The sequence below is a fragment of the Dendroctonus ponderosae genome, unplaced genomic scaffold, assembly GCF_020466585.1.
Source record: "Dendroctonus ponderosae isolate FM_Combo_2020 unplaced genomic scaffold, Dpon_F_20191213v2 Dpon_F_20191213_8, whole genome shotgun sequence".
NCBI lineage: Eukaryota > Metazoa > Arthropoda > Insecta > Coleoptera > Curculionidae > Dendroctonus > Dendroctonus ponderosae.
In genome coordinates, this window is record NW_026019016.1 from 7425464 (window position 1) to 7453131 (window position 27668).

General features: G+C 33.2%; 2 protein-coding genes across 2 annotated transcripts; both read left to right on the forward strand.

Moving 5' to 3' along the window:
- The first annotated feature begins 2780 nt into the window (after positions 1-2780).
- Positions 2781-20785, forward strand: LOC109534540 (sodium-dependent neutral amino acid transporter B(0)AT3). Its single transcript, XM_019900274.2, has 9 exons — positions 2781-2854; positions 9354-9648; positions 9929-10214; positions 10272-10444; positions 13323-13703; positions 13767-14063; positions 15020-15381; positions 15955-16218; positions 16557-20785. Exons 2-9 carry the CDS (start codon positions 9433-9435, stop codon positions 16750-16752), a joined length of 2175 nt encoding a protein of 724 aa, XP_019755833.1. The 5' UTR covers positions 2781-2854; positions 9354-9432; the 3' UTR covers positions 16753-20785.
- Positions 20786-24262: 3477 nt separating this feature from the next.
- Positions 24263-27297, forward strand: LOC125505413. The gene is made up of 3 exons (XM_048669160.1): positions 24263-24483; positions 24534-24691; positions 26007-27297. Exons 1-3 carry the CDS (start codon positions 24373-24375, stop codon positions 26947-26949), a joined length of 1212 nt encoding a protein of 403 aa, XP_048525117.1. The 5' UTR covers positions 24263-24372; the 3' UTR covers positions 26950-27297.
- The last annotated feature ends 371 nt before the right edge of the window (positions 27298-27668 follow it).

Sequence of the window (27668 nt, forward strand, 5' to 3'; positions counted from 1 at the left end):
AGGTCGTCTGTGCAGTTTTTCCCACTTTTCCTAGCCAGATTAGAGAACTGTTGCAAACTATTAAAATTGCATCCAACGTACTGGTTAACACATGTTGTTTGCTGTTTGCCGAACTTTTACTGCAGTGTAGTGTAAACTTTACTAACAAGTATTAACAGAAGTTTGTTCACATATTTTAATTTCTTGTAGGGCGTGGATGGGTTTTTTCTGCCAGTGGTGCATTTGCAAGCAAATAGTTAACAATTATTACACAACAGAATTATTATTATTATTACCAATTTTGATTCCACTAGTCAGTCATTCATATGGCTAGCAAAATTCAAACAATCCTCTTCATTTTTGATTGGTAATTTTTCTGGTAATATGGTTTTTGGAACTTTGGACGCTTATATTTCTGGTGAAAACCTACTACATATATTTCAAGATCTCTATACTTTCCAAAGTGCATTAAACCTTTGCAAACAGTACGAAACCCTTTTCCGAGCCATTGTGTTGAAACTGTCGACGACGGGGTAACTTACAAAACATTTCCAAAGCTCTTTTAAGCAAGTGGAAGCTTTGAGAATTAAGACTGACCTTCTTGAATCAAATCAAAAACACAAACGTTTAGTGCAACATCTAAAGAGTCTGAATTTCATTCAATCGTGTTATGCAAATGAGCTTAAGTAATCTAGGACTCACGTTTGTGGGTTAATCGAATCAACCATACCAATAAAAATTTAAATGCAAAAATATTTTTTAATTAAAAATTACCTTTAAGTGAGTAAACTTTTTTTAATGTACGCTGTATGTTCAATATGGAAATTTGTATTGAAAACTCAGCGTGTAAAAAGTTTTAAAATAAATGTTTTGTAAACACATTATTAAAAAGTAATGATCTCTATTCACAAAGTTGACTTCATTGCTGAAAATTTTAGATGTATTACTTAAGTTTATAGGCGATCCAGTGGGCCCAAAATATTTTGTCGGTGCTTGTTCACACTGTTCTTCTTGCACGATCATCAACCAGCAAATAATGTCTTTAGAGCTAGCGGTTAACAACTTGCTAAGGAGCTCGACTCGCAGAAACACATGCAGGGTGTGAAGCATAGAGAAATCTCCAACTTTTAATTAAATATTTGCTAGCTCATTTGCTTAACGAAATACAGGGTGTCTGTTCAAGATCTTCCCGCAGATTCCAGGGATGATTTGAGATAATGATTTAACCTAATTTGTTCAATCCAGAAGTGGGCGATTTGGGAAATATAGGACGACAAATTAAAGATAAGCAAATCGAAAAAATTAAATTCGTTTGTTTGTAACACTACTACCTGGTTTTAGGGGACGAGAAATTTGAACCCATTTACATTTTCTATGCACATTGAAGAAGGCGCTGTCAAGATAAGTAAATCCTATTTAAAATAGCAATTTTTTTATTGCCCTCTGTAACAATTATTTATGACGACAGGTTTTAGTTTGCGCACATATTTTTTACGAGAAAAACAGTATCTTGATAGAAGTCTGTACAGGCATTCCCTCTTGAGAAACCTATTGGAAGTTTATTGATTAATTTTGTGAAGTGCTTTCGGTTCTCATCCTTACAAACAATATTTCGACTTAAAATGTTGAAATGGACCCAGCCATCATTTTCTTGTTGTTCCTTAAAATATCAACTGAATTTTCAATTCGTCTCCACAAATCATCTTTATCGTTTAAGGGGCTTGAGTATACCATGGGTTTTAAAGCCCCCCGTAAAAAAAATTCGTTTGGTTATTATTTAAAAAAATATGAATTACAAATATTTTAAAATTGTTTCTGCAAGTGATCCACAGTTGCCCATCACCTTATGACGCTGCTATATCACGAAAACGGCAACCACAAGTGAAATCACATTCACAGTTATAACAGTGATATGAAAATCACAGTTTAGCTCATCTCTAGTAGCATTCGAATTTTTTATTTCGAAAACCTTCTACTTTTAGATTAGGTAGACATAATTAGATTAAATCATCCTGTTTTCACCCTAAGAACCCGTGGTAGGATTTTTACAGACTAATCAGCTAGTAAATATTTAATTAAAAGTTAGAGATTTCTATATGCTTGTTTCTACCTTATTCCCATGTTTTTAAAAAATACGTCAATAATAATAAAAATTGTTTCTTAAAAAAATTAGCTTTTGATAAATTATGGTAAAACTGTTGTTTCAAAAATAATAAATCAGATAATGATGGGAATTAGTTGGGGCTTTGATTTATTTATTATAATTTTTTTAACACAGAAAATAAATGCAGAAATAATTATTGGTTGAAGGAAAACATATTTAAAAATCCGAAATCAAATTAAGAGGCTATAATAATTATTTGTCTACTTGCATTGTTTGAAGCTTTATTGGGAACATGATTTTAATAAAATGTTCTCGAACTAGATCGTTCGAAACAAAAACGGTTGAATTAGCATTTTGTCTTTACTACTTTAACTGTAGCGATTGATGCTTAATTGCACACAGAATAGTTCCAACTTAAGAATGAGAAATATTTGCGACCTGAAATCGCTTTCGAATAAAATTTGAGCTAAATTAGATAATTTGTTTACTCTCGTAGTAACGAAAGTGTGAGTATTTTTTTTTGCAGCTTAAAGATATGGTGAAATAATGCCGATCTCACACATTTCAACGTGCATTGGCTGTTTTCAGGTCTCAAATTCGGTCATGTGTTAGGTAATCGCTATGTGTATATGTAATGTTATTACAATTGATATACATCTTCAAAAGAAAAGCGTCGCGGCGCCGGCGTCGCTATTGATTCAACCAGAGAGCGTGAGTTGGTGTGAGTGCTGGGTGACGTCGGGACGTCGAATTCTCTTTTTAAATCGACAGGTACGTAAAAATCGTCATTCAGAAAAATCACTTATTATATACAGAGACTTATTTAATTATTCGATAATAATAGTTGAGCAACCAAAGTTAATAAATCGTGCCCATTTTGGTTTACGCTTGTTGCTAATACTGGCAATAATTTTTATGGTGAATGTTAGTGTTTAATATATTTTTTCGATCAGTCGATTATTGAGCATCTAGCTAGTAAAAAATGTGTGCGTTTGGAGAGCAATACAAAATGTTCATAATTATTAAAGCCATATATTGAATGGCCACAAGAACAATGAGATAATTTATTAAACTAAGTTTGTGCAGAAATAGTCGAATTTTTGCGCGTCATTTTTCATTCTAAAAGTTTATTAATTTAAGCGGAATTTTTCATTAACGGTTCTTACATAATTAGGAAGCCCCGATATTTTGCCATTTCCTGGAGGCTTAAAAATGTCCACATGCATCTAAACGTGTTGCACTAGATCTTCTGGTCAATGTAAAAACAACAACAAGGCCGGGCAGAGATCCAATTTATCATTCCAAATTTGTGTCAAAAGGAACACTTAGTCCATAAGATACTTTCCGTAACTACGCTAAATATTCGGTTCATCAATCATATAGCAAACCCTTTTAAAATATTGCCAGGGTTTCACATTTTGTCGAACGTATTATTGATGGAGACTCCATTCGTTTCATGATAAAGTGGGAAGATCTGATGGGTGGTTTAGATACCTGCACGAAGAAAAAACAGTTTGGCTTCATGCTTGTTAATAGTTCGTGACTCATATTTTCATCAAATTACGGTTTATTCGTTATGTATTAAATGACATTCCACACAAGGATTTAAAAAGTAAAAGTTAATTTTCCTACTGCTTATCTAAAAAGTTCACTTAATATTTGGTTCACACAGTTGACCAGCTGCAATACGTGGAAGATTCCAAAAAACTTCTGATTTTTTATATAATGTCTCTTCCAAAGTATGTGTAACTTTAAAAATACTACGTGACGAAACTTTAAACTTGCAATTTGAATTAAATTTGCTAAGTTGTAAACTATCGGTAGCACGACTCTAAACTGATCAAAATATTGCTTGCTGTATTATTTCTATGGGAGGGTAAAAATTTCAAATTATTCTGAAAAGTGGATATTTAGAGATTAAATCATCAATTCCAATAGACCCTACAAAGCATTCGAAAAAAACTTTTGGAAAACAAATATTTTGTTAAATCTTTAGAGAATCCCTTAGTACAATCCTGCAGCCACCTCATATTTTCTAGACACAACGTACTCTCGATTAAAAGAAAATGCAAATGTTTATGTTATAATTTGCACTTGTAGCGTGAAGAGATTGCAGGTCTGCAATGAAAATTTCCAATCACTATTGGCCTTTAACAGTCGATAGTATTTTCGGTCAAATTGGCTTGTCTCCCTAAACTTGAACTAAATTACTTTAAAAAATTTGCAAGAATTATTGCAGTATTAATAAGAGGCAGAATGCGATATTAAAATAATGGGGTTGACGTAAGCATATACCGCAATGAAAAATACGATGTTGCCTGGATTGATTGAAGTAGATGCATCCGCATCGATGGCCACATTTAATAATAATCTATTTATACCCAGATTTGTAAAAGTCCGAAAATTTGCATGTGAAGGTCTAAGCAAAGTTGTGGGGCAGCTTCTTATAGAAACTAAATTTTCACAGTTTTAAATAAATGCTTTCTTTTTGTTAAGTTTTGTCCCTGTTGATGAAGAGGTACTAACTTTAGGATGTACTAAAGTAATAAAATAAACATTTTTCGGTCCAAAACTAAAGAAAATGCTCTAAGTTAATGCTCCAAATATCCACATTCTTCAGTTGATTTTCTCTGTTTCTTCCAGCAGGATATAGACAAATTTTGATTTGAAATTATTGATCTTCCCTATTTGCAAACTTTAGTATGCCAACTAAGCTGGTATTTGGATGATAGATTTTCGTGGTTTGAGAAAGTAACTAGAGGCGCTCAATACTGGAGACACTAATCGGAGGATTTCAGTAAATTTTTACAATCTACTGCTTTAAAAATGCTGAACAATCAAATCTTGCTATATACAATTGCTATATACAATATATATCAATTGAAGGAAATTCTCCAAATTATTCTTAACCATACAAAAAACTTAGTATTCAAGGGGTGTAAAGTTTATTAAATTCCATTCTAGGGTTTTCGATCAATCAATCATCAGAGTTTAAGTTGTGAGGGGTACATACAATTAACTTGCTTGTCACTTAACGCTTTGAAACAACATACGGAGAAAGATGCTAAAATTTAAACATCCAAGAGTTAGTTAAACTTCTTCAAGAATAATCGAAAAACCAAAAATAGTGTTCTTCTGAGGAAATACTGAATGAAACATGATAACAAAAAAACATACGACAAGCTATTTTTACGGTCTGTAATGACGTGATTTGGCTGTACTTACAGAGCTTGCTTTTTTTCAGCCAAAAAATATGTGTACATTAAGTAGGATCAAATACACCCTACTGCAAATTAAACGGATAGCTTAAATATTCCCTAACTTTTGAGTGTAAATATTTTCCCGCTCGGTAATACTATTTGGATATTTTTATTATCGACTGATAGCTATATTCTTGGGCAAAATTTAGGTGAGAAGATAAGCAAAAACAAATGTAATAAACATATTGTACAGGATGTTTAAATAGCGTCGTGTTTTTCTCGGTCAAAGTTGAAATCCGTCTGCAGACAATACCGGACAGTTTTTTACTGTGACCGGTCCGATTTTTCTCTTCAAATTTATTTCTTAATTCCAAAGAAGGGTGTGCTAACAACATCGAGTTACAAGCTAAGAGCTGTCAATATCCTGAGACGTGAAAACAAGAATATATTTTTCTCTTAAAATCTTGCTCGCACACGCTTTTTGCTTGACATTTTCTGCGCAAATAAAAAAAAGTATAACCAAATTTGGCGCGGAAAATGTCATTGGTCATAGAAAAGTGAATATCGCTAGTTATAAACCCTGTAACTAATTGGTCAGCGAAGTAAATGCTTAGTTGCACCAATTCAGCAGCTTTAGTTTATAAGTACCACTTGCAATCTTAGCATAAGTTCAGTTATAAGTTATCAGTTGTCACAAGTACACTATTGCTGTAACTCGTCGTTCTGAAAATAAATCTTTTTTTAAAAGGCTTTCCCTTTATTGAAGAATTTAACTCGCTCGAATGGCTCCAGATAAAGAAACTATTAAAAAAGATCCGATACTTTTTTCTCTCTGGGCTACTCTGTATTGCTAGCAGAAAGATGCAAATATTGACCAAGAAAACATGACAGTTTTTGAACACTGTTCAATATGTTTATTTAATTTTGGCCTCTCCTAAAATTATATTTGTCTCCAAAAATAGAGCAATAATTTGATTTAAACAAAATGTTCAAATCGGATCACCGACGTAGAAAATATTCACAGTCAAAAATTAGGGAATATTTAAGCTATAAGTTTGCGGCGCAGTTTAGTGTATCCTCGCAGTAGTAACTAACTCAATTAGAGAATACAAATAAATCAATAAAGAACAATTAACAACTGTACAGAAAGTAATTTACTGGTAACCTCCTGAAATTATCGTTCCAATGGATCCAACTAAAAATAGTAGAAGTACTAGTCAAGAATGGCCCAAGAAACTTATAAACTAAGAGCACTAGAGTTGATTACATTTTGAGACCGAAAATTCGAAAAAAACAATATTTAGTTCAAACTTTGGTAGTGTAAAAGGTATTAAAATTCACGGAAATAGTGACGTGGAATACGCAAAAAATGCATCTTTGAGGTGAATGAGAAAAATCTGCGATCTGATGCCACAGTTTCATGTTGAAGCAAATGTTTTGGGGAAAATGTGCAGAGTTAATAGATTCGTAGAAATTACTTCTATTGTTCTTTTAATTATTAAATAATGGAGAATCCAATTCGGCTCTCAGTAATTGACCTGTGACATAAAGTATACAAATTTCATTTTTATCCTGCTTATTAGAATGAACAGACTGGTTCGGACCTTTACACTTTCAAGAAAGACCACAAATATAAGCTCGACCCGCATTGTGAGTAATGTGTAGCATACACAAAAAACCAAATATGTTATATTGCTTTATTCAGTCACAAAATTTCAAAATTCAGATGCAACTATATTTTATAGCATCTCCAGCGACTCAACATTAAGGTCAATGTTACCATAAACAGCTGCAAAAAGTAAGAATAATGTTATATATTGCTGTTCCAATGCCGCCACCATCCTAATTTTAGATCGAATCTACACGGCCACAACGTAGGCTTCTAACCACGAACAACCACTCGTGGCTGTAGGAAACATCAAAGTAATTATTTAACCAATTTATACCAACATTACTTTTTGAAACTGCGGTGAATTTCCATTTCTAGATGGATTCGATCCGCTGGGTTTCAATCACCAAACTTGTATAGGCGAATCTATATTTTCAGGCACATCAATTTAGAAGCGCTAATGTACGTAAATCATGCAATTTTTGTTAAGTGAATTGGTTGCAAAATATTTTATGAACCATTAATTATTTAATAAAACGACTCAAAAATGTCTTTGCGTAATTATTTTTGAATTGACGCTAATCCAGAGTTTTTTATCGAGTATCGAGGCAGATTTGTGGTTTTATTCTGAGGTCATGCAGGAAGAACTGAAAATCACAGAATTTTTACTGCAATTTTCGATAAAGAACTGTGCAACGCGAATTTATATGTTCAAACCTTCACAATTGGTGTTGGGCCTTACCCATATACTTTAATGTTCGAATGAACCGAAATAATCAGCAAACTCATTTGAACGTTTTCCAATAATCCGTTGTGGAGTCCACGAAACAAATCAAATGAAACGTATATTATTCATTGCAACGATCAATTATGAATGATTGAATGTTCACTGTTTGGAATTGTACCAATGTTACTGTGATTTATGTAATTTTTAATCTGAATAGGATTATAATACTAATCTACAGGGTGTCCGGTATGTACAGGATTTAAAGGGTACTGGATCAAAGAATGTACATTCTTTGGCTGAAGAGAAGACGATCTGCTCTAACTCTTATTAAGACCAATCTCAGACTCCTCTGCTGTTGGTCGTCAACGCAGTTTAACAAAATAATGTTTGTTGAAATATCAGGAGAATGATACGAAGGAATTTATTGAAAATTGAAACTCGTTGAAAATTCATTCTTATATCAGATTCATACTTTGATGATGGAACCAAGTTCATCCGCTTTGAGCAAGTTGTGATTTATTGAGTATCTTGATACAAAAGCATCAGAACTTCTTATTTCGTGGCTGGATTCAACTGATTTGTTTAGGTTGATGCACTAGTGCTTTTTGGACATTTTTTTGCTCTTTGTAAAATATTGTTACACTCATAGTTATTGCGAAAAAAAAAGTTTTCGCCTACCAATTAAGCGCAATTCAGACAAAAACGCTTCCAATGGACGACCGGCTTAAAACTAACACTCTGATCGTATCGGTCAGTTAATAATTATAAAACGTCTCACAGTTAATTTGTTATAAAAAAAACATTATGGCTTACTACGACATTTGTAGTTAGTGTCTGAAACTCTTAAGAGCAAGAGAGCAAGCAAGAAAACAGCAATAATTTTTTGGCGCAAAAAGTATCAAAACCACAAAATTTTACAGAGCATCAAAATGTAAAAATAGTTAGCTAAGATTCCAGCGACCAAATGAAAAGTTCTGGAAAATAGTTTTTGTATCAAGAAACTGAATAATTGCTGTTACTGAAGTGTGTCAGATAGATTTCTTTTGAGCCAGTTCTTGTACCACACATCCTGTATAGAGCACCCTTTCTATAAAAATTAAATGAGTCAGTTCCTCTTCATCTTTAGATTAAACATGTGCTTTTTCTTCGTCTACGTATTCTCTAGTTTTCGTTCAGGTTATCCCGGCGTGGTATTCTATTTAGTCTTCTAGCGTTCATTTTGCGTATTTGAGCGTTGTATTTTTTCCTCCTCAACACACGTTCGTTAATATTTCCTGTTTGGTATATTGTTCTTATATTTGAACCCCTTTTTCGGTACAAAAGTGCTTTCCACCAATCTTTATAAGAGCTCTTTTCTGTTATCTCCAGCAACTCTTTAGTGGGTTTATTATTTTGTACAGTATTTAGCATGCGAGCCTTCTTTCATAAATTCTGGCTGCAGTTTCTGGTTTTTATAAAATTTATAGTCTATGTTCTGTAACGTATTTACTGTTGGGTCTAAAACAAAATGGGCAGTAGCTACTGCATATGCAGCAGGGCCATTAACTTGGGCGTCCTTTTAAGTCCATTTATACTGGTGCTTGTTAAATTTATATCAGTTGAAAACTTTAAGTGAAATTTTAATAATTTGCAGGCCACATTCTATTTCAAGCCTCCAATTGTTGTTGCTCTTCAAACTGATATCAATCAAATTACGGTTTATTGTTTCGATTGCAATTTGGGCATTTATTTTAGATCAAAATGATTCCATCAGGACAATATATTATATAGGACACACTGACACACTTAGTCCAGTTTAGTTCCTCAGTCCAGAATGGCAAATACTGCTCACTTTGTCCGGCGGCAAAGCTCTCGGGATCTGCACAGCCAGAGATCCATAGATCGGTTGGAATTGAAAGAAATGAAAGGACGATTAGTGCCTATTGAAAATGGAAGCTCCAGTGCATATGGTGCGACGAATATTGCCTTCGAAGACACTAGCCCGGGCACTAAAATTAAGTCGACGTGTAGCAGCAAAAGAGGGTCGCAGGTAAGCACGAACTGGAAATTAGCAGCTCATTTTCGGGCCACAGTAAAGGATTTTAATACGACGGCTGCTGTTTCCTCACCTGAGCTTGCAATATGTGTTAGGTCTCATTTCTCATGCAGATATACACGTTTATTTGTATTGCGTGCGTTTCATAACGTTGCTTGCAACAAGCCTTTATTAAAGTGTTCTTAGTATTCCTCTTTTCTAAAGTTTCATCTACAAAGAACTTCTTCACATAACTGTTATATTAAAATCACTTAAGCAAAATGTAATTCTCCAGGATGGTAAAGGTATTTTTAAGCCTGATTGTGAAGAGGAAGACAGAGAATCTTGGGACAGCAAGCTAACATTTCTTCTGGCAACCGTGGGATATGCGGTAGGTTTGGGAAACGTATGGAGATTTCCATATCTAGCGCAAAAAAATGGAGGTGGCGCATTCCTGATTCCCTACTTTGTGATGTTGGCAATTGAAGGTATACCCATCTTTTACTTAGAACTAGCTATCGGGCAAAGGCTACGAAAAGGTGCTATCGGCGTTTGGAATCAAGTATCTCCGTTTTTAGCAGGTAATTTTAATCAGTTGTGTCTAGAGTCTTGGTAAAGAAAATATTGCTCATTTGAAGGAATTGGTATCAGCAGTGCTGTGGTATCCTTCAATGTTGCTCTGTATTATAACACGATCATAGCCTGGTGCCTGTTCTACTTTTTACAAAGTTTCCAATCTCAATTGCCTTGGGCAGAATGCCCCAACGTGTATTTTCCGAATGGTTCATATACGCAAGAAACGGAATGCGTGGTAAGTAAAATGTAGAATAATGATTTTTGCACAAAATCGCATTAAAATTTAATTAAGTCGATTAAAATTTTGCTCAATTTGTCTTCCAAAAGGTACATGCACACTCAATTTTTAGAGCAACGAGTAAATAGATATAAAACATCTTGATATATTCAGTTACTTTTTCAATGTTTCATAAATGTACCATGTAAATGTAATGTAACTATCATTTGTTATTCAATACAAATCTTCATTAAATTTGCGACAGTATTTCGCAGGCAAAGCCAGCGCGTATACGAAGTCTAAATAATGATCGGTTCGGATTTTACATGACCCACAAATTAAAAATTCATTAGGAAAAGCTGATCACACCGTTCTTAAACATTCTGCTAAATAAATATTGGCGAAAAGCCAAAGATTTTACTTTCAAAGAAAGTCGAAACATTTAGGGACGTAAAATGAAAATGCTTTAAAATCAGGCGATCCTAAACATGGAAGTTTGCTTAAGTAAACTTCGGACGGTTTATTACTGTTTAAAATACGAAGCTGAACTGAACGAAACTCTCACCCTCCTAATTGATCAGAATATTTGAGCTGTAAGTTTGTTAACAGATGCCTTGATTAAAATGCAATTTTGCCGGTGTAGGCCGAAGCAATCCAACCTGGAATGCAAGGTTTTGTTTTCATATTTTCAGTACCTTAACGTAGTGCTGATTAATTGATTTATTTTGCAATTATATTTTGGACTTCACAAGAAACTTTTAAGGAAATACTTTGAACTTGCAGTATTTTTCCACTACCAAGTCTGCAAGTAAAATTCGGTTTAAATTGTACATATTTTTTAAGAAAATAACAAGGCGTTTAATATTCGGGTTGTAAATTATGAAACTTTTTAATTTGCAAACTTAACTGTTCTCATGCTGATACGAGCGCTGTTAACATTTCGACAAATGCAAGCAAAGTTTCCGAAATTTTACAAACTAGTGGTGAAAACACTTGTTACGATCCATTCTATATTGAATAGATGATTGTCTAGTTATTTAAGTTTCTTAATTATTCAGGTAATGATTTGCACGTCACTAATGTGGATGTAGAGCAATTTTGTTGAAAATTTCAGTGATTGGAAAAAATGATTTCGGAGGCATTTTACATGTAAATTTATTCTGTAACTTGAAGCTTCTTTATAAGCAGCTGGTCAATGAATTTATGTAACGAGTAGCCTTACATTCAACAAAATTTCGATAGTATATATAAAAACCCACCATAAAACATTTCTAATATGTCGAAAACTTGCTTTTGTCGCTTTGAACAGTTTAAGTCAAAATTTAATTTATTAGCTAGAGCAAGTCATATTCAATCATCATTATAATCAACAAAGGAATAGGACACGGAAACAAAATGAAAAACTATCATATTGTGGATGATTTAATAATTTTCGATTAATATTTACCATACCATTATCCAAAAAAAATTGCCACACGCTTTTGGTTGGACAGAAAACTTTTCTTTCTTCTGGTTGGTTTTGGGCAAACATTTTTATTTATTTATGATGATTTTTCCGTAAGATTTCATTTCGTTTAATTTTTATGTTGGTCGTTTTCCAAATCATATTTTGTTGCTGCTTTATGCAAAAATGTGTAACAAAGTGATGTTTACACAATTACATAACAGTACCATCTAAAGTTTCGATTGAGCTGTTGATGCCTTGGATAAATCTGAGTCCACATCAAATAGTTTCCATAGAGGAAGACATTGATCAGTCATATACTCAACCATACCGAACTTTCATCCTCTTAATTGATTAGAATGTTTTAACCGAAAGTTAGTTAATAGATGCCAAGTTTATGCTGTAATTTAAACTTCTTGCTATAGTTCGAGGAGTTGGAAGCACGAGCTCAATATTTCGGGTATTTGATTCCAATACATTTAGCGTACAAATTGATAGGCAAGCAATTGATATTTTAGCAGCGAATGAGTAACAAATTTTGCAAATTCACTATGTATATCGAGAGTAGTTTATTAATTATTGCAAGCAGTACCTGAAATTCCCAAAACTACCAACTCCAACTAGTGAGTTTCTAATGATGCTGATATGCATAAAACAGTAGTTTAAGTATTTTTTTTTATCTATTCGACAACTTATAACTAGCAATTGCAAAAAGAATATACTTACGTGAGCACGCAACTTTGTGTCTTAGGAATAATCTAAGTCTTTGTCCCATTAGGAATAATCAAAATTTTAAGTTTTCATGAAACAGAATTACAATTTTTTCAAAAGTTGGGAGAAGAATGTGCATAAAATGGTCAATAAAAATTTTCAGATAAGCCCTAAATACTTGAGGCGAGTACATACTGACTGAGCTTTCCTACTCAACTTTAGTCGAATTTCTTTTATGAACACAATTCACGTCTTTTTTGGCGAGTGCTTTAATAAGATAACTAACGAATTAATGAGTATCTACTATATATATAAATAACGAATCCTTTCATAAAAAGTAACAGAAACGTCTAGGTAGTGAGAATCTTACGACAAACTTAGACTAGCTGTTAATATAATTTACAAATTTTATCTTGCCGTTTTGTTAATTATTTTGCTTATCTTATTCAAAAGGTGTGAAAAATGAAAGAAACAAGTTCATTAATAAATTATGAAACATTAGCTTTATATATACTTTGTCGAATTCAAATATGCAAAACATTTGCTCCGAATTCAATAGATTCAATATTCCGCTTCTACAATTTTAAAAGATACACTTTACGTATGGGTACTTTTACCTTAGCATTCAGGGTTTTATTGATACAGTATTTGCGGTTTGCAGGATAGTAATTTTTTAATATTAATCGCGATCATTCAGGACCAGTAGAATAATCTGCATATTAGAAAGTTTGAGTTTTGCAGGCCAGCAGTCCTACTCAATTCTTCTGGTACAGAACAACTTTAATGATATCGGAAGACGTAAATACACCAGAGGCCTTCAACTGGAAAATTGCCCTCGCCCTAGTCGTAGCTTGGATACTTGTCTACTTGTGCATGATAAAGGGGATCGCATCATCGGGAAAAGTGGTTTACGTTACGGCCACTTTCCCTTATATAGTTCTTATTATTTTCTTTTTCCGGGGTATTACGTTAAAGGGCGCTTCGGATGGACTGCGACATTTATTCACGCCATCCTGGCACATTATCTTGGATCCCGTAGTCTGGCTGGAGGCCGGAACTCAGATTTTCTTTTCGCTTGGACTGGCTTTTGGCGGATTAATTGCATTTTCGTCCTATAATCCAGTAAGTTTTCACGCATTAATCAAACGGATTCAAAAGTTTGATAACGTAAAACATTTTTTCCAGGTAAACAACAACTGCTATCGAGATGCAATAATGGTGTCTATGACCAACTGCTTTACGTCCATGTTTGCGGGTATCGTAGTTTTTTCCATCATCGGCTTCAAGGCCACTATGACCTACGAAAAGTGCTTGGATGATAAGAACAAGACCCTTAGCAGTCTACTCGGAGAAAATTACGACCCTCAACTCATTCTGCCTGAAGCTGGATCGATATTCAATTTTTCGGATGAAAATGGAGCCCTAAAAAGCATTATCGTGCCCGTTCTACAGGTGTGCGATTTGCAAAAGGAACTCGATAACGTGAGTCGATTTGAATAACATTATTCAGAAGCTTGACGTTTAAAGGTACCTCAAAGCCTTATTTTTGCCTTTGCTATTCATTGTTATGCGTTTGAGCATTTAGCAGCAGTTGTATTTTTACTTGCTGAATTTCATTGGCTGGATGAAGAAATATTTTGCTGCATCCTGTCAGTTCTTAAGCCTGCACAGAATACAGGCATTCAATAAACCTTCCAATACAACTACGACAACCGTATGAATAGAAATGCACATCGCATTCATACACGGGAAATAAAATCCGCACATATTACGTATTTTTTGTTTGCATTATACGTAATTACATATAAGCCTTATAGTGTGTATGAAAGCTTAATATGTTGAAAGATTGATCGAGATATTTACTCGAAAGATTCAAACTGTGTTCAGATCGTCAAATCTGTATAAAATAATCAACCGTTTGTAGGATGCGAACTACTTTGGCTGAAAATAAAGTACAGGGTGCTTCAAATTCGTGGGATTATCGCTTCGTTGTAGTCGGCAGAGTGCATTCAAAAAACGACACAGATTATGTATAAACCTATTCTCATCTGAAATTAAACCGATTTACATACTTTTAGCTGCCGCAAATATTATTCAATGATGTTTAGAACAGTTAGGGACTAATCTGCACTTAAGGCCCGATTGTCTACACTGCAATTATTTCCCTTAATTGCAACGGATAAAATGTGCATTAACTTTCACTAAAGTGATAACAGAAGTTGATAATGACTCAGCGAATTCCTAAAAAATAAAATTTATCGGACAATGGCAGCCATTCAATAGCTTTTTGCATAAATCAGTTTAATTATAGTTAAATTTATCTCCCGATACTCTGAAGGCCCTGTTAAGAACCATGCGAGCTATTTTTCCAAAGATATAAAACTTTTAGCTTTTCCGCCATTAATCATTTTATACTAAAACCAATTTGATCTTTTCAGTCCGCCTCGGGTACCGGCCTGGCATTCATAATATTCACCGAAGCAATAAATCAATTTCCAGGAGCACAATTCTGGTCCATCCTATTCTTTCTCATGCTGTTCACTTTGGGTATCGATTCACAATTCGGCACATTGGAAGGAGTCGTAACATCGATAGTCGATATGAAATTGTTCCCGAACTTACCCAAAGAAATTCTTACTGGAGTTCTGTGCCTGATATGTTGTATCATATCGATGAGCTTCGCACATGGAGCCGGAAGTTATGTCTTTGTATTGTTTGATAACTTCAGTGGAAATTTCCCGTTACTGATTATCGCTTTCTTTGAATGTATCGGCGTTTCGTATGTATATGGCTTGAAAAGGTAAGTAGCAATATAAACAGGTGTAAATTCCAATGGAAGCTTCACAAGAGGATCATTTGAGCTAAGGTCTTAACTAGTAGAAGCATTTGCAAGAAGTTGATTGCGTTTTCCGTTAAATTTAATGCAAAATTTACATTTATCAGAAGTAATCAAATAAGTATTTAGTAGTTATACCAAAAAAGAGAAGGTTGAAATAAATTTCGCATATTTGGAAAATAATGATGGTGTACGGATCACAGCAATAAATTTTACTCAAAGCACCTTCCATTGGATAAACACATCTTCCATATTTAGGTGGACCGTCTGGTTTTTTATTTTTGCAATATTTTGAGAGATGCTCAGTGAAGCAAAAGGGGCCCCATACTACCGCCTAAGTTGTGAATGTATTTGAGCATCCTACAATTCTCATTCTGACAAAATTGAAATGAAAAGATTCCCATAAATTTAAAGAATTCGTTTAGATTTAACGTTTTAAGTGGATAATCTTTAACCATTTCGCAATTTTTGCAAAACACATTTTAAATATTTGGCAATTTACTATAACTTTTGTTTTTGGGATACGAACATTTCCAGATTTGCAGACGATATCGAAATGATGACTGGATCGAGACCAGGCCTATATTGGTTGATATGCTGGAAGTACCTGTCTCCATTGGCTATGATATCAATTTTAGCGGCCAGTTTTATTGAAATTGCCGTTGAAGGGTCGGGTTATGATGCTTGGGTGTCCGAAAAGGGCATTACAGAAAAACACCCTTGGCCAATGTGGGCCATTTTTCTCATATGCAGTTTGATACTGGTGTCAATTTTGTGGATTCCTGGAGTAGCAATTGCCAGGTAATTATTACTGTAAATACAGCTCGATTAATGGTAAATATTATTTTTATTAAAATATAATGTTATTAGAAAGGAAGGCGATAAAGACCTAATAAATAAATGCAATCAAGAAAAAGAAAAGTGGTAGAAATCTTTTAATATTAAAAATGTGCTTGCAAAAATCTGCACTTCTGTTGGATGCAATAATAATGCGAAATTTTCAATAAGTTTTCCTAACGAAAATTACTCAGACTTTAGTTGGCTTATAGTATTAAGATTATTTTTGATGGCATCTTATTAATACTGACCATGTTTATAGCCAATACTTCTGCCATTCTTACAAATATATGTTGTCTTAGATGTTTCGGTTACGTTTTGATCGACGACAACGAGAAAGCTTGGTTTCCGGCAAGCGACTTGAAAGACTTTCATGGCATAATGCCTCATGAAATTACTACGGCAGAAACTTTGCTCTTCTGTATCCGAGCAGATGGCTCTGAAGGACTCTGTTGCCCTACATATCATTCTTATGATGACGTTATAGATGACGATTAAAAATGTGATGATGTAACAGTTGTGGTATACGCACAAATGTGCTTTGTACTTTTTTTCGCTATGGTTTTCCATCAATTCATTTGTTTCCATTCAAGAAAAAAAAAACGTGTCAATATAGGCCGAGAATTTAACTGTATAGATATAATGTACAGAACGAATTCGATTGATTTTATGTAACATATCGGCCTGGTTCGTAGAGTAACATTTTCCTATGCATTTGGAACTTATTACTTTTCGGATACTTTGAAATGTAGATTTTAGTTCGAATTGGGTGTATCGAAAATATTTTATTCTATCTAAAAAAACACTTACGGAAACACAAGTTAGACTGCACAAACTTTCAAACAAGTGGCGGGTAAAATTTGTGAAACTATTTGTCAAACTAACATTATTTTTCCGACGGTATTTTAAAATAAAATAAAAAAAAAACGTTGCAAATAAATAAAACTATACGTCCTGTAGTCCTTGCAAAATTGCAAAATGGTAAGATTAAAGGCATAAGTTGTCTAAAAAATTAAGGAAAATAAATTGATGTAACCGGTTAAAGAATAAGGGTTTATTTGAAGAACTTCATATCTATTGACACATAAAATGCTGAAGGATAAAACTAGTTTGCAACCGACATCAAGTAGTTTTCAAGGATTGAATCTGATCAGTTGCTTTGCCCTATTTACTAGAACTATTATTATATTTTCTCTAGGCATCCTCCTTTTATTACTAAATATGTGAAAAAATCAAATATTATGCCAGCATAGAAAATATGTGTAAATATAGATTAATTTTTCAAGTACAGGCTGTTGAATCAACCAAGAATAACGCCGCACTGATGTCTGTTAAGATCCAAAAAATCACATTTACGCATGTAAAAAGAATATTTCTCGATATGCAGCTGGCGTCTCTGTCCTAGCTAGGGTACCTCAGGCACATGCTGTAAAATCAAAAAATATAAACTTTTGTTTTCGTCTTGAAGGTGTAAGTTTAGGAGGTGGAAAAGTTTAAAGTAAGCTCAATTTCTCACCAGATAAAAATAAAATAAATATTGTAAGTCCTATTGCGAAGAGCAGAAGGAATTAGTAATGTTAAATGAATGAAAAAAATATCAAATTTTTCTACTAAGAGATAACATTATTTTAATATATTGAAACTAATATTTGAATAAATGGTTACCTATATCTCAGCGCAGTAAAGTCGATTCAATTTTTTCTCCATTTATTATTAGATTTGTTCAAAGAAATACATCTGACTTATGAATATTTTTTTCACATGTTTTCGTGAAATTTTGACTAAAATCTACATTACAAGCGCTGTTCCAAACCGAAAAAAAAACAATGATTTTGTATAGGCAACGTTAGCTTTCCTTAAGAGGACAGGGCAAGTGAAAATATCAATCCGTAATACGTTACATATCTTTCAAAATTGAATTCCAAGCCGCCCTAAGAATCTTAATGTTTCCGTCTGGTTTATAACGTTATTTACAAGCTTGAATATTCGTAATAATTATATTAAGATAGATAAGAACAATGAAAGCTTTTCCGTTTGGTTGTTTCAGTCGTCTCGTTTACTTTATATTTGATAGGCATGCGAAATATTTTTAAACCAATATAGTATTCATTTACTAGCTTTCAGCAATGATTTATTCATAATAATTGTTAGTGTCGTAAAGTAGTAGTTACTGCCTTAGAACAGCAGACGTAACTTTAGAGGCATTATGTTCTAGAAAAACTGCCTGGAAAGTATCTAGTCTCAGTTCTTGCAATGTAGTTCATAAGAAACATTCCCAATATCTGCAAGGAAGTACGTTTGTGGTCTTCTTATTCGGGTTTGTAAAACCTTTTTTCAGTATAATAATTTCCAGAACATGTTTAAAATACTTGCAAATAACTTGATAATCAGTTGACTGCAGCAAAAGTTAAAACTGATTCGAGTAGTTTATTTAAGAGCGATTAAAAGGACCGCAATTGTACTTCTATCCTCCGTGTTTATGGACTGAATGAATACAAGATAATAAACAAGACAATAATAAGTTAAGAGAAATTGATGTAATTCAGTTTATACAACAATTATTTGTATACACATTACTTATTAACTGCCACATGAACTTTCGTTTATTAGCGATTTTAATCTCGGGCCTAAAAATCGTGGTTAGCAGAAATCAATCTCAAAAATGATGTACAAACGAATCCATCTATCCGTACCTATAAAATCCCAGAATATGCAAAGAGGCTCAATGAAACTCTATAAACCCCCGAAATTAAATCTGGAAACCACCACCACAGGTGAACAGATGAAAAAAATACAATATAAATTACTTTTCCATCTTTTTTGAGAATGTTTACAAGTACGAAAATCATAAAGTTGAAGTATCAATCGAGCACGGTTTTAGAAACACAAGAAAAAATCACTAATTGGGGTTTAAAAATATGAAATAAATATTGTTATTAGGTAACGAGTGGTAAAAATTATTGGTAGATCCTTGTCAAAACCTCAATTACTCGACTATAAAGTAAAAAATGTACATATGTAGTTGTTGTTTAAAAAATGTATTTTGTCTCTATCAAACTATAATATCAATAATAACTAAACAATAAATTTTACAATTTTGGTTAAAGCTCTGAATGTTTATTAGCCATTAAAAATGGTCTATAATAATACATAACTTTTATTTGATTAAATTGCATATGTTTAATTATATTATTTTACAAGCATTATAATTAGCTTCATATTTTCAAATTAACAGCCTTTATAGTTTGAAGTCTCTTTTATTTCGCTATGACTTTCTAAAATTGACAAATTTGTTAGTCACAAATGTTATTAACTTAAATAAGCGGCAATACCTTTTGGAAAATTTTTAGTCAATTTCACTATTTCAGTCTCGTTTTCTTCGAAAAGAACCGACGAAAATCTTTTAATGTTCGCCAGAATTTATAAGCTAGATTTTCATCGCACATTGGGGAAACTTTTTGATAACGAAAACTATTGTCTTCGTTAAATAAAGTAATTGTTTCGTGTATTAGAAAATCTTTAATGCGTTCAACGATTCTTCGGCTAATGAACTTTTATTTATTTTCTCAATAACATCTTTTTCCAGAATTATTTAAATATGGTCTAATAATAATTCTATTAATGACATTTTTTCGATAAAAAATCTACGTAGACTTAAATAATATTGGGGACAATAATTTATAGGGAGGTAAGAAATGTCCTGAAAATCTTATAGAGCATAAAGTATGTGATACATATAGATGCACAAATATTAAATAATATGTTATAAAATAGGCACTAACTGACCTTATGTATTAAATGTAATTAATTGAAAAGTAATGTTCCCATTCCAATGTAATCTCATTAGTCCTTGTAGAATTTATGTGGGCTAAATTTAGGAAGAAATAGATTATAAGCCGAATAAAAAATCAATGCAGATTCTGTAGCACATCTGATATTGAGACTGTTAATAATTAAGCTGTTCCCAAACGAGTAAGTGATAGCATACTTTCTATGTTTTGTTATATTAAAACTGGTCATAATAAATTTAAGAATTACCTACTTATTTCTGGATTCTTTACAAAACACTATGCATATCTAACATATTAATGGGCATTTTAGTATGACAAATATGTATCATTTATTAGGTACTAGCATAGGTCTACATTAAGTTCATTGTTTTATTTCTATTAGAAGATCAGCACAGGTCTTGTAGCAACTTAAGTACCGAGTGATATTGGACAAATAAAGAAATAGTATTTAGTAGTTAAATTCGTACTCAACTATGCTGGTGCAGAGGCATAAAATAATTCCATTGTAGTGAAAAAAAATGTCTTGCTATTTTCTATTACTAAAACAGTAGATAAGAACTTGGTCCTATCAATTACCATATGTGTATATTTACTAGAGTGTTAATGAAAAATTACAAAAAGAAAAACATGACAATAACTTCGGCATTAATGCCAAATATTATTAAATAGTGAAAGTGAACTTGTGATTTGGTTGTTTTGTGAATAAATAACTGTTATCCAATAAAATTAATTAAATGTTAGTGATGTGTTAATTATAATATGTAAATTAATGAACATGGGCAAAACATTATGAATGAAATATCTAACAGTTAATATCTGCGTTATTCATTGAAGAAGTATGAACATCGATACTTTAACTGCTTTTTTATCAATGTTATAGCTTGCTTCCAGTAATGTTATGATCATACGTTATATTTTATCGGTCCAGGTATGGAAGCGATAAGAAAAGTGCATAGGCGGAATGCATTTGATTTTCTCAGTATTTTCTAATTTAGTTTATGTGTCTGATTTTAAAAAAAAAACCTAAATTTTGATGGGATTTTGACTATGAATACTTCAATTTCGAACTATGAAGCAAACAGTAAAGAGTCAATTAGGAGATAGTTTGCTATTCCCTGCATTTAGTTTTTCTAGGTTTAGGTTAAATTTAAATTTGGGAGTTTTAATATTTTTTATTTTAGAAACCGTTTAGTAGGCTTCGATCAGAAAACTTTTGCTTCCACACAATTTGGTTGGAAACTTATGCAATTAACTTTCTTACAAAATTGGAAGCCTGAAGACCAATAAAGTTAAAAACAACATTTTTATGTCCGAGCAAAATGTAGTTAGCAAAAATTACAAATATGAATATTTCTCCGTCACTGACACAATATGATGACGTGCTCAGTTTAATCCTTCCTATCCTGGGAACAGTACCATTATTTCCAATGGTTCGATTGAATAATTTGCGATTTGCATACAGACACTTTTGCAGTGTTATTGGTCAAGTTCGAATCATGGATTCCCAAAGTTTATGGTACTATCGCGATCAACTTCAGAGGATCGTTGAAGAAAGTTTGGAAGTTGCTTTGGTGATTTGTAAGGCAGATTTGTTAGACTTTTCGATTGGAAAGGCAAGTTTGAAATAAGTGATTTTTTGTCGTTTAGATAGTCAATAAGACTATACAAAGTGAACAGTGACCGATAAACTATTTTCGGAAATTTGAAGAAAAATTGTTATAAAAATTCGTAAAAATAAGTAACTGAAACCTGTTCGGTAAGCCCCATCATAGCAAAAAACAAATATTTTCAAAACATTATATATTGGTCACCATTCTGCCATTTGCGGGTCTTATTGGCTCACTCAACTCAATTTGGCTCACTGAAAAGCAGATTTAAGAGAGAATCGAAGTTCTTCATGATCAAAATATTTGTTGCGTATATTCTACGCAAAATAGAAGAGAAACTTTACAAACAACAAAACATTGGTAGGAATATAAATTGATGTCCGGACTAACATTTACCGGTCCTTGTGTTATCGAATATTTATCAACAGGTACGTTCGTGAATAAGACCATGAAAACTTACAAGAAAATGTCTTTAACAATTTCCAGTCTTGTTTTGGAAGAATTCAGAGTTTTAATGAATGTCTGTTACATTTTTACAAGTCATTTAGTGGATTTAAATTTTGTCAACTTTTGCTATTAATCTCGTTTTTAATATTGAAAAAAATATATAAGTTTATCCAAACATCTAAATGCTCACTACTTATGTGACCATTTTGCTTATTTTTTAAAGTAAGCTGTTCTTTTTTAGATGGTTGTGTTCTATTTTTTGGCTTAATTTAATTGTGGATGTATCATAAATTAGCACGCATTTCGGGACGTATTACTTAACGATGAAAATCACTGCAATGGCCCCAGAGCATAAGAGCTCTATTTATCTCAATTTATCAATCGACCTGGGCCCTGAAACTGATCCCAGATTTCCAGTGATATTTCACAGATGGCAGAAAGTAGAAAGAGTGGTAGTTATTAGCGCAAACTGCTGATATTCAGACAAAAACCACTTTTTACAAAATTTCCCAGCTTCTATCTCAGAAAATGTTTGTTTTGCACACCCTTAATTTCTTTAAAATCTATCATGCTTCAATTACTGGCGATATATTGATTTTATTCCATCAGATATTGCCGATACTTTCGCGTAACTTCATCAATAATAAGCAGGTTTGAATATTTTAAACCGAAAATCGGAGTGTTAACTGGGAAGAAACGTTTTTGCGTGTAAATTTGTAGCAGAAAACTCCGTGGTTAGCAGATTTACGCAAGATTACTAAAAATTAATGCAGCAATTCTTTGTTCATGTTCATTCAGGTTCATGGAAGTACTGGGGACCAGCAAAACTTTGAAGTTTTTTTGTATCAGCACAGTAAATTGCATAAGCAGCGAATTTGGAGAATGTGGAAGGCAGTATGAAAAAAAAGTTCAGTTTGATAGAAAATTACACAAAAGACTTAAAACTCTTAATTTATAGTGCAAGCGGAGCTAACAAATATGTGTCAGCTTACTCCTAGGGCGAAATAAATCATCGATCCTTAAGATTATTTCAGAAATCTCAAAAACTTTAACATTGCTAAAATCACACGATATCCCTTGTTAAAGAAGTAGGTTTGATTCATTTTGCACACTGCTGATTCTGTGCTAGGATTTATTTTTTGTGGTAATATCATTCGCTCTCTTATTTATAGCCTTCCGATCCCCAGGGGAGTTCCCTGTTCGTGGAAACATGTCTGAGGATAATTACACACCAAAACGTGACCAGGCAATTAGTTCTGTTCAATTAAGTGGAAAAATATTTTTGGCTTAGGCAATAATCGTTTATGTGTTGGAACACGTCTTTGTGCGATACAAAGGATAATTGCTCTAATGTGGTACCAAGAGGAGCATTTTTTTAAATTTAAGTAATGCATAAGTAATAAGTTCATTGTTTTGTTGCGAATTTTGGAGTCTGGTTTTTGGATTCTTATGTAAAAGGTGTTAAGAGAACGGGAAGAATGATGGGCTTATATGACCAGATTGACGGTAGTAGATCAAGCACTCTTTTCTGGGGACCAACAGTTTGCTAAATTTGATCCATCATGAGGGTTCATCAATTAAGTGTTTTTTTCGAGATGAACTTCTGCCATCAACATAATGTCTAAAGTAGCTGTGACTGTCCGCTCAAAAAATGAACTTTAAATAATTGGCACTTTGCTGAGCAGCACCGTGAGCAATAAGCGATATTACTACTGCCACTTAATTAAGAGTTTACCCATAACTTTTGAAATAGAAAGCAGATATATTTAAATGAAATCTAACAGCTTAAATGTAGGGACCAATTTTATTTTCGAGGGTGTACTTTACAGCATCTAAAAACCCGTATCTAAATGCCCCATTGGGCACTTCCAAATGTGCGTTACTCTCCATATTGGATGCTTTAAGACTATTTTTCCTTTGGGACAGATTGAAAACCTCAGACTGCCGAAGCTTTATGCTTAGGAAACGTTTCTTATCATTTTGAGATTATGCATTTTTTCCTTAAATGGAAAAGTAATTCATAATGTATTTTTTTGAATTATAAATTAGCACAATTGCTGTTAAAAATAAAACACTTTCAATTGAAACCTTCGAAATACAGCATACATTTTAAAATGTTTCAACCCTATTTCAGCTGTTATTTATTGACATTGTTTTAGATTTTTGATGTGTTTTATCAAATTCTACCTACTGGTTTTGTTTTAAACACTGGTTATTGGCCATTCTTCAATTCACTGAAAAAGCAATCTATTTGCGTGTGTGGTCGCTACGGCATGTATTGTCGACATTCGAGGCAGCAATATCATTGGATTGATTTGGACAAATTGACTTTTGATAATTCCATTGTTTTTAATAATGGAACAGCCGCGATGCTAACGCTTTTGGTGAGTGAAAAAATTCAATTAAACCACCAATGATTTGGTAAAATTTATAGGATGCCGGGATTGAATTGACACCCATAACGACCGGAATACTCGGCTACAGTATCAACATGAAATTGACCTTTCAATACAAAAAAGGCGAAAGAGGAAGACCAAGGAGAATCAGAGATGTGAACGCAGATGGGGTGTTTCGCGTGCTACTGTGCAGCAGGTAACTATAGAAATTCGCTGGAAATTGAAATTTTTGCGCCAGTAATACACATATGCTCTCTTAAATCGAGCCAGAGAAGCATTTTTTGTGAATATTTTTCTTGCATTTTTACATTCTGAACACAGCTGTATTTTATTAATTGTGGTTATTTACATTAGTGGCGGATTCGGGCACGAGCGAGCTGAGATATTTTCCTTCTTCACTGTTTTTTTATTTCCAGTTCCTATACAAAATTAATGGATTTAACACAGTTCTTGGAATCGGATGTTTCTTTGATATAATCGCTTAGTAAAAAATTTGAATATTTATTCTTTCTCCTAGCTCTCCTCAATGCTTGTTACAACCGTCTCGCGCTCCATGCTAATGGAGGCATTTTCAGCAGTTTACCACTGACGAAAGATTTAGCGTGTTTTATCCATTTAATAATAAAATAGAAGACTGAAGGTATTGCATTTACATTCTGCCATTTTTTATCTTTGTAACTTCCGTCTTATAATAATTGAAGTAGATAATAAAAGTTTAAATGTTATTTGCAGATAGAAAATTATTCATGGCCATCATCAAACTTCAACGTATTCAGTCGTATGCTTCTTTAGGCCAGCTATCTGCTTTGCAACTTCCTGTTTTGGTTCTCTTTTGTGTTAATTTAGTTTGTGTTTATTTCACAATTTCTCACAAATTTAATATTTTTTTCAGTAAGTTTATTAACTTAGGATGTCTGGTCTAGTAGTGTCCAAAGCCAACACCTCAATCTATTCCTACTAATTTGTTTTCTTAAGCAGTAGGTCCGGATGCCACATTGTTTTTCAATGTATTTATTTCTGTTTGACAAAATTTATTTATACTGCTCGAATATTTGCTCGCAATTAAATTTTCATTGTGAGAATACAATTAAAAGTTATCATCACTTTGGAGCCCGAAGTTTGATTCATATTTAAATTTTTCAAAAGGACAATTTATGTTTTAGGAACTGGCACTAGTTTTTTTTATTCATTTTTTTACCTGTGTTCCAATCAATACCAAATAATATGTGTTCCAACTTTTTCTTTTTCAATGGTGGGGATTTTTGTTTCTTATATTGCAAGTTTCATTTTAGAAGCGCTCATTGCAGAATGGAAGTACACTGTTTCCTGACCACTTTATTATCAGACTTTAAATCAAAGTGTTTTATTACATTTATTAACTGTTGATCGCAGTGCGTCTGCTTAGATCTCAGTAAATTTTATTGGTTTAATTATTTGACCTGTATAAGCCTTCTATGGAAAAGATAGAAGATGCATTTTTTATTTATTCAGTTATCTGTTTCTGTTTGTAGCTATTCACTCCAAAAAGAATACTATCCAGCTTTGCACTGCATTATGTTTCAACCGAGTCCTTTCTTCTACGAAACATATGGAAGCCAGTTTCCCAAATTACTGCAAGCCAGAGAAAGGTTTGGGCCAACTCCAAAAGACATAAAGCAAACATATTATACCGTACTGGTTGAAAATATGCCACCTTTTACTTTGGTGCTGCAGTGCGTCAACGTGCCGATTTATCGGGTTGCGGTTTCCCCAATTCCTGCCACGCTATTTTATCTAGATCCGCTCAAACCCAAGAAGTCATCTAGATCCAAAGGCACTCAAACAGAGAATTGTGACGATACTGAAGTGTGGAGATACCGGGAATTGATCGGTAACTTAAAACCACTTTGGAATGAATCGATGTCAACCTCTTGCGAGTCCCTCTATAGAAAACCAACTGAGAAATTGAACGATCTGTTCCAAACCTATATTCTGAATGACGAAGCGGTTGATTCCACATATTCCTTTCGGAGTACTGTTGTTAAACAGGAACCTGTGGACTTTGATCAAGCGTCTGATTCTCAATCAAATTTGCCTTTAGGCGAGTGGCAGTTTGAAAAGGCGGTATCGAGAAGGAAAATCAGAAATAGAATTCAAACCGTTCAAAAGTTGGAGACCACAGCACCGAACACCAATGGCATATCATCAAGTCAGAACCACCTAACTAGTGCTCCAAGTACGTCATATGCAGCAGTTGTGAAATCTTCAGCAGCTCCAAAAGCTGATTCTAAAAGCAACTTAAATGAGAAAGTTATCAAATATGACTCTTATAGAAAGGACCCAGAGTTTCAATGGCTGGACACTCAATTCCCGGATTTACCAAACACTCAGACCGAAAAACCGGCAAAAATTGATGAAATTTTTGATATTGCGGAAGAATTCATCAGCCAAGAGATAGGCATTAACAATATTTAATTCATTTAGTTTTCACCAATTAATCACAGTTATTTGTTAATCATGTTGATATAATGTCTATATAAAATATTATGAATTTTTATTTTCAATGAAGTTGCACAGGCGAAATTCACATCGCGTTCGACTAACTTCTGTCCTTATGTATTTCTAAAATCTATCGGTTTCCAAGATATTGACCAGGTAGTATTCTGTTTAAACCAAAGAAAGTGATGGAAAAACTACTAAACTGTAAATTTTAAGTCATAAATAATTGTTAATATGGCAGGTTTTAGGAACAAGAAGAAACATTAACGCCCTGTTTTTGAGAAACGATCGGAGTTTTCAATTTATTGTAAACCATTGCGCAAATATTTCAAAACTTGAATAATATTTTAATATATTCAAGTAGAATATATTTTACAATAGTCTGTAAGTTCTCATCTTTAAAATTTTTTCGTCGGAAACTCCTATCTTGTGTGTGATATCTGATATCTATTGTGGCTGTTTAAAAAGCTATTTGAATCCTGGCATCCTGCATTAAAAAAATAGATTGTTTTAAAAGGAATCCTGATGACGAGAGTTTTATGTATCCAACAAAGTTTGTAACCCGCAAAATTCCCCTTTTGACGCTGCCGTGTCCCAAACAGTCTCCTTTGATGAAATCAGAAACTTTCAGAATTTATCAGGAAAGGAATGTGTTCTCATTCCTAGTGCAATTTTTGCACCGCTTTATACAGAGT